The sequence below is a fragment of the Bos indicus genome, chromosome 15 (genome assembly GCF_029378745.1).
Source record: "Bos indicus isolate NIAB-ARS_2022 breed Sahiwal x Tharparkar chromosome 15, NIAB-ARS_B.indTharparkar_mat_pri_1.0, whole genome shotgun sequence".
Classification (NCBI taxonomy): Eukaryota; Metazoa; Chordata; class Mammalia; order Artiodactyla; family Bovidae; genus Bos; species Bos indicus.
In genome coordinates, this window is record NC_091774.1 from 49,697,529 (window position 1) to 49,705,366 (window position 7,838).

Below are 7,838 nucleotides of genomic sequence, written 5' to 3' on the forward strand. Positions count from 1 at the left end.
ATATGGTAGATACGCAATGTTTGTTGAACTAAAATATAAAATTCAGTTGAATGAATGGATTTGATGAAGCACATTAAAATCTTGTGGCCACGTTTTACCATTAAATTTCATAGACTTTCAGGCCTCTATGATGCAACAAAGCCAGCAGTTATAGTAGATGTTTCACTGATCTCTTCATTTTCTCTGTAGGATGAGACATGTTCTCTGACTGAGAAGATCTTGGTCTCTGAAATATTTCACTACAAAAAGATCCCCAAATGATGGCCTCACTCAATGCCACACTATTTCATCCCTCCTATTTCCTTCTTCTGGGGATATCTGGACTGGAACATATGCATATATGGATTGGTTTTCCTTTCTTTGTTGTGTATCTGACAGCTGTACTTGGGAATACTAGCATCCTTTCTGTGATTCAGACTGAAAGTAGTCTCCATCAGCCCATGTTCTTCTTCCTAGCCATTCTGTCATCTGTTGACCTGGGCCTGTCCACATCCACCATCCCCAAGATGCTTGGCATCTTCTGGTTCAAGCTGAGGGAAATCTCCTTTGAGGGCTGCCTTGTCCAGATGTTCTTCATTCACCTATGCACTGGCATGGAGTCGGCTGTGCTCGTGGCCATGGCCTATGATCGCTATGTGGCCATCTGTAACCCTCTTCACTACACACTGGTGCTGACAAACAAGGTGGTAGCCATCATTGCATTGGCAGTCCTCCTGAGACCTCTGACTTTTGTCATTGCCTTTGTTCCGCTCATTCTAAGGTTACCATTTTGTGGGCACCAAATCATACCTCACACTTACTGTGAGCACATGGGTATTGCCCGCCTATCCTGTGCCAGCATCAAGGTCAATATCATCTATGGCTTATGTGCTGTCTCTGTCTTGGTGTTTGACATTGTAGCCATTGTCGTCTCCTATGTACAGATCCTCCGTGCGGTATTTCAACTTCCTTCCCATGATGCCCGGCTCAAAGCTCTCAGCACCTGTGGTTCCCATGTGTGTGTGATGCTGGCTTTCTACACCCCTGCATTTTTTTCATTCATGATCCACAGGTTTGGCCAGAATATACCACGCTACATCCACATCCTTCTGGCCAATTTCTATGTAGTCATTCCACCTGCTCTCAACCCTGTAATCTATGGTGTCAGGACTAAACAGATTAAAGAGCATGTGCTGAAAGTATTTTCCAAGAAAAAAGCATAACTCTGGTAAAGAATCAAATCTAAGAAGGGAGTGGCAGTCTATGGTCAAAATGAAATATTTGGAAGCAATAGAGGCCTATCTTAGAGAAGGCCTGTCAGCTTCCTTCACAAACCTAAATTTAAAAGTTAGAATCATGTCAAATGCATTAATAAAGGTGTTTTATAATTTCCATTGTTTGAAAATAATTCAGCCTCTTCACATGGAAGAAAACCAACACTTTGTTTTGCTTCTACTATGACTGAACAAAGCACATCACATTCCATAGTCACCATCAGTTTGAAACTAAACCATGCTGCCCCCACTGCAAAATAACACAAGCAAACAAAAAAGATCTTTATATATTGATTTAAACAAAAATAAATGAGTTACGCTGATCATTGCTAGTTCTAAAGTAACAGATGCTGGAGCACTTCCCATATGCCTGGAACCCCTATTAAAAAGAATGCTGCTCTTGACTTTGCCATGTTAATGTTAGAAGATATAAAATTGACACTGTGTATATGCTATGTGTGAAGATTAGAATTTTCCATGAACAAAACTGAGGAAAGTTGACAATCTTTGTAAAGGTGTAGTTTTTCTCTTTTCTTTTCTTTTTTTTTTTTAAGCTGTATTGTGTTGCTTGTTTAATGGATGAGTTCTTACAGAGTCTTGCTTGCTGATACTTCTTTTCAAAGGAACCCTTATTTTTTAAGCAGTTTGTCTCTGTGTTTTCTGCCATTCTGCCACTCCATAGAAAAGTTTTATCCTAATAGAATGTTGGAAGCCTTAGATTTCAAGTCCAGTGTTATCCCTGTGTTTGTGTGTGTGTGTGTGTTTAAGATGAAATTCTAATTCCATGCACTATCACTCACTATTTCTATTCCTATATGGCTTTACTGACATTATTTGTAGAAAAGATTCAAGGGAAAATATGTTTGTAACTCTTGGCCAATAAAACTAAATTTTTAGCTATATTTTACTGCAGGACTCTCAGAGCTTTTAATTAATAAATTATTCATTTTAAATTTTGAAATTATCCCCCAACCATACTATGACACTTGTTCTATAGAAGGCACTTTAAGAAAAATTTTCCACTTATTTTTATTGCAATGGAAAATATAATGTCATAAATTATTGGAGTTTGCATTAATTAACATCACACCGTGAACTTGGGTTTATTAAAAAACAAACAGTTATGCTTTGGATTTTCTAGAACCTTACTGTGGTTCTAGACAATTAATTATCCACTTATTCTACTTATGACATGGACTCTAGTTGTATAGCCTAATTTGTTATCTTGAGTGATTTGGAAAGTATTCAGTCTGTTTGTATGTTTTTGTTCATTCGTGAAGAACTGGTATTTAACCTTTATAAGTTTGGTAGAACTCACCAGTGTAGCTATTTAGGCCTGGAGACTTCTGTGTTAGAAGCTTGCTCACTACAGGTTCAAATCTTTAAATTGGTAAGGGACTACTAAGGCCATCCATTTCCTCCTGCGATTTCTTTGAATGTCCTCAGTGAATGAGTCACAGGATTCATATCTCTCTAACTTTACCTTTTACTCAGGCTGAGGGCTGGTGAGAAGGTTTTTTCTAATGTCTATCCCAGTATCAGCTTTGGATCACCCCTTTATTCCTGTGGCACAGACAAGACCAATCTCCAGGCTCTTCACACCCCCTCAGGAACAGAGCACAGTGCTTTGTTACTTGAACCCAGTGATTCTGCTGGTGGGACCTGAAGGATGGGGCTGTCTTCTGTTTCAGCCTGTCTCAGGCAGGTGTAGTGTTCCTGGATATTGAAAGTGCAGATTTCCCTGTGATTCTGCCCCTCCCCCAGGGCTGCAGGAGACTTCTGATGAACCTGCTTCAGCCTGGGATTATAGAGTCTGTTTCTACTCCTTTACCTCACAGGCAATGGATCTTCACTTGATGCTTAGGGGACAGGAACTGGGTGAGGTATAGTCCCCATCCTACAGCAGATGCCACTCCCATCTACCAAGTCTGTTCCGTGATGCAAGTCTTCTCAGGCCTCTAGTCCTACTTTCCAAGAGTAGGCTTTCCAAGAGTACCTGGCTGAGCTCTAGGGAGAAAACCTGAGTGGGTCTAAATTCTCATTTGTGTCGTACACAGATGGCCCTCAGCCATTTTATATTCTCAGTGGGTCTACACTTAGTTGTGAGGAGTTCACCTGAAAATTTGAACCGGTTCTTTTTTACAGGCTTGTATGGCATATGGCATCTTGGCTGGTAAGCATGGACCTGTGTTTCATACATCTTTGGCTCTGCCTATCTTCTCTGAGGTTTTGTGTTGGTTAGTTGCTCTCTAATTTCAGTCATCTGACATTTTCAAGAAAAGTATGGATTTTGATTATTTAGCATTTTTTATAAGTTTTTAGGGACACATCTTCTAAGTTTCTATATTCTAATGAAAAGCTATAACTCCTGGTAGGAATTTTAAATCATGTTACATCCTTTAAGTGGAAGGACCTTTATGTGTTCATTCTCAGTTTCCTACAACAGTATTTCTCAAAGCTTGGACCACTGAATCATAAGTACTCAGTTTGATCTATCAAAAGAAAATAGGATTTTATTTATGAGACATGTGACAGAAGTTCTGAATCTTAATAGCTTTAGAATAGGTCTGAGCAATCTGTATTCTTAAGAGACTTTAAGCCTCCTTAATCTTGAGAACTATTATTCTGGAAAGTTGAAATTTGATTATTAATCAAAATGGTTCATTGCCAGAGGGGGGGAAATCAGATAATCTTTAGGAAGTGAGATGCTTGAATGTAGAATTGGCTAACTCAAAACTGGACATTTCCCTTTATCCAACACCCAAGGGCACGCATGGGCACACACATAAACACACACACACACACACACACAATTGACTTGACCTAATCCACACTGACTTTTAATTATCTACCTAATGTTCCTGATGTCCTATCCTTCTGGAACACTTTTATGATTTTCTAAACCCCATAGCCTTGGCTAATTGCCTATTTTGTATTAATACTTCTATCATAGCACTTGTCACACTTACATATCAGTGTGTAATATAACTGGATATAGTGTAGCGGCTAAGAATGTATATCTATATATGGAATTACTATGAGATTAGAAGAAAATTATGGTTTTAGAGCTGGAAAAAACTTCCATTTCTAGCTCCTCGACTCACTAACCCATTGAATATGAGTTTGTTGAACTATTTAATATAGGATATTTATGATAACTAACCCTAGAAAATATTATAAGAGTTAAGTCTTTATGTATATAAAATACAAAATGAAGAGCTTGGAACCTAGCAAATGCTTAATAAATGCTGATTCACTTTCCATTTTTAGCTTGAATGGTAAAGTACTTGACTAAAATATTTCCCCATTGGTCAACTAATTTCTCTGTGCACATCTGAAGCTGAATTTTAGCTGCATCTGTGAATTACCTAGGGAACTTGAAAATATGAATGCCTGAACATGATCCCTCATAGTTTTACTTTCTCTAGATTTTCATTTACATAGAACCATACGGCATGTATTCTCTTGTGTCTGACTTATCAGTTAGCATGATGCCTATGAGATTTACCCATGTGAACCTGTGTGGTGTGTGCTCAGTTGCATCTGACTCTTTGCAACCCCCTGAATGCCACCCACCAGGATCCTCTACCCGTGGGATTTCCCAGGCAAGAATACTAGAGTGGGTTGCCATTTCCTTCTCCAGGGGGTCTTCCTGGCTCAGGGACTGAGCATCTATTGCATCTCCTGCATTAGCAGGCAAACTCTTTACCACTGAGCCACATGGGAAGCCCCATGTGAACCTTTAAGACATCAAGAAAAGCAAAATTATTTAATGACAAAGAGAAAAGATAATAAGGATAATTTGGTCAACACGAGCCTATTCAACTAATAATAGATTCCAAAAGACTGTAGGAGAATAACTTGAAAAGGCTAATAAAATGTAATAACTAGAGAATAGAACTGCCTAGTTAGAGAAGTGTCATTCAAGAAGAGGGTGAATTGAAGAAAATTTTGGTGAACAGATAACAGAGAAGGTAGCACCAAGAGACTCTGACTAGGAAAGTATTAAAGCATATGCTTGAGAATGAAGTATATTTCGTCAAGAAGGAAGAACTGGAAATTTCTAAATCTAGTAGTAAATTTTATACTGTAAGCCAAAGATGTGATTATAAATCATGTTGATTTTAAATTTCTCTTACTTTTTACCTCATATGATTCTCCATTTTTGAAACAATATTTTATTATTTTGACAAAGAGCCTTACTTGGTACTATACCTGCCTTAATGACTATGACAACATAGATGTAATAATGTAATAACTCATCTTTGGGTAAGTTACTTCCCATAGAAAAACCTTAGCCCTCAAACAATTAAAAGAAGTTCTTGATGAAGAAACCACACATTCACAGTTAGATAATATAATGTTTGTTCAGATATTACTTATGAATAAAAAAGATTTAGTTCAGAAACTTTGAAAAATTGAAAAATTTAAGAAACCTGTCTCGTATCTTCTTGGTCCTTACCCCATAGATAATGGGGTTCACCATGGGAGGGACTAAGAGATAAATGTTGGCCACAAATATGTGGACATGGGGCGCCACATGGTGCCCAAACCTGTGAGTAAGGAAAGAGAAGAAGGCTGGAGTATAGGACACTAAGATCACACAGGCATGAGAGCCACAAGTTCCCAAGGTCTTGAGTCGGGCGTCCTTGGATGGGAGATGGAAGACAGTGTGGAGTATGAGGACATAAGAACAAATGATCAATATGAAGTCCACTCCTCCTGTAAGAAAGGCAACAATGAGGCTATAGGCTCTGCGGATTCTGGTCTCAGCACAGGCAATCTTGATGAGGGCCATGAACTCACAATAGGTATGGGAAATGATATTTCTGCAGTAGGGAAGCCACCGTAGCAAGAAAGGGTGAGGAAAGAGAAGTACTGTGCCCCGGAATACAATTGCTAGACCGATGCACCCAATTGTAGAATGTGTCAGAATAGATGCATGTCTCAGTGGATTACAAATGGCTATATAACGGTCAAAAGCCATTGCCAGGAAGAAGCCAGACTCCATGGTGGAGCAAGAGTGAATCAGGAACACTTGGGTGAGGCAGGCTTCAAAGCGAATCTCTCCATCATGGAACCAGAAGAGGCTGAGAAGTTTGGGCACAGCTGTAGTGCACACAGTAAGGTCAGCCAGAGCTAGCATGCAAAGGAAGAGGTACATTGGCTCATGGAGGCTAGAATCTGTCTTGATAATAAAGAGAAGAGAGCAGTTTCCCAGTAGGGCCAAAAGATAGATCACACAAAAGGGGATGGAGATCCAGATGTGAGCAGTCTCTAATCCAGGAATGCCGATGAGAATGAAGGTTGATGGATAGATATCAGTCTTATTATCTGCTGATGTAATCATCAGATGTTTCAGTTTTCCCTTCATGGATTTTCATCTAATGCAAACAAATCAGAACATAAATTTTGAGGCCTCTGAGAAGTTAGCCAAAATGCAGAGAATTATAGTCTATGGAATAAATACAATGTCTGTAAATATTTTGATAGAAATTATTTCATTATCTGTCTGAGTATGAAATATTATTTCAGAGTTATAAATTTCAATGTGGCTGCTCTGTAAATGCTATATGAGAAAAGATATCTAGATATCAAAAAACTGGAGTTACATATATGAAAGCAAATCTTCCATCAAGAAGAAAGGGATATCAGTTGAAAGCTGAAGACTATGTAAGAGTCATGGGTTTGGATGATTTAGTAACAAACATGCAATTGTAAGATACACACCAGAATGAAACAGGATGGGTGATAGAGTATTTTGAATGGAAAATAAACTTTATTTTAGATTTTAGTTATAATAGTTTGGGCACATGCCAAATTATAGGAGGTGGGTAGCTTTGAGATTTAAATATTGCAGTCCTGGGGGACTGTTGTAGAATAAACAGAAGGGGGTTAATTCAAACTAACATGGGATTCATGCAGGATGATGGCAAGAGTGAGCCTGATTACAGTGTGTCAGAAAATGATCAGTTCATTGCATTGCTCATGACCCACATCTGGCCCCAGAATTTGTGTTTGCTCTAGTAGATAAAAATTACAATATTGTTATAACCTGTATTCTGAGCTTCCTTTGCTTTTTTGGGATTGTTGTTTAGTCATTAAGTTGTGCCCAACTCTTTTGCGACCCCAAGGACTGTAGCCGCCAGGCTCCTCTGTCCATGGGATTTCCCAGCAAGAAACTAGAGTGGATTGCCATTTCCTTCTCCAGGGGATCTTCCCAACCCAGGAATGAATTCGTGTCTCCTGCTTTGGCAGGTGGGTTCTTTATCACTGAGCCACCAGGGAAGCCCTACCCTTGCTTACCTTTAGGTTTATGTCTACATTCATTGAGCTAAAACGAGTTTTTACAAACTTTCCCTTTTTGATCCTCAAATGAAATTTTATATCCTTTTATCTATAGTTGTGTTTCCATCAACATTCTCCTATTACTCATGTACTTTAAGTTTCATTCTTTCTATTTGTTCTACCTCTTTACACAAGTTAAATCTATTTCCCAGTAGAAAATAAGTGGATTAATTATGCAGAGAAAAATTCATACAGAAGTGAATGCAATTTTCCAATTATTTAAAACAGGTTTTATCC

At 38.6% G+C, this 7,838-nt stretch overlaps 2 protein-coding genes across 2 annotated transcripts; one reads left to right on the plus strand and one right to left on the minus strand.

Annotated features, from left to right (window-relative positions):
* The first annotated feature begins 260 nt into the window (after positions 1-260).
* Positions 261-5,219, plus strand: LOC109568923 (olfactory receptor 52E1-like). The gene is made up of 2 exons (XM_019974282.2): positions 261-1,178; positions 5,166-5,219. The coding sequence occupies exons 1-2, from the start codon at positions 261-263 to the stop codon at positions 5,217-5,219; spliced, it is 972 nt and encodes a 323-aa protein (XP_019829841.2).
* A 430-nt stretch (positions 5,220-5,649) lies between these two features.
* On the minus strand, positions 5,650-6,603 carry LOC109568922 (olfactory receptor 52D1-like). The gene has a single exon (XM_019974280.2). It carries the CDS (start codon positions 6,601-6,603, stop codon positions 5,650-5,652), a length of 954 nt encoding a protein of 317 aa, XP_019829839.2.
* Positions 6,604-7,838: the final 1,235 nt, after the last annotated feature.

What these genes read in the sequence shown, in the direction of transcription:
- LOC109568923 (XM_019974282.2), top strand. Translation starts at nt 261, where the DNA reads ATGGCCTCACTCAATGCCACACTATTTCATCCCTCCTATTTCCTTCTT. An exon ending in TTAAAGAGCATGTGCTGAAA is followed by an intron (nt 1,179 to 5,165) that starts GTATTTTCCAAG and finishes CTGCCTAGTTAG; the next exon opens with AGAAGTGTCATTCAAGAAGA.
- LOC109568922 (XM_019974280.2), bottom strand. Translation starts at nt 6,603, where the DNA reads ATGATTACATCAGCAGATAATAAGACTGATATCTATCCATCAACCTTC.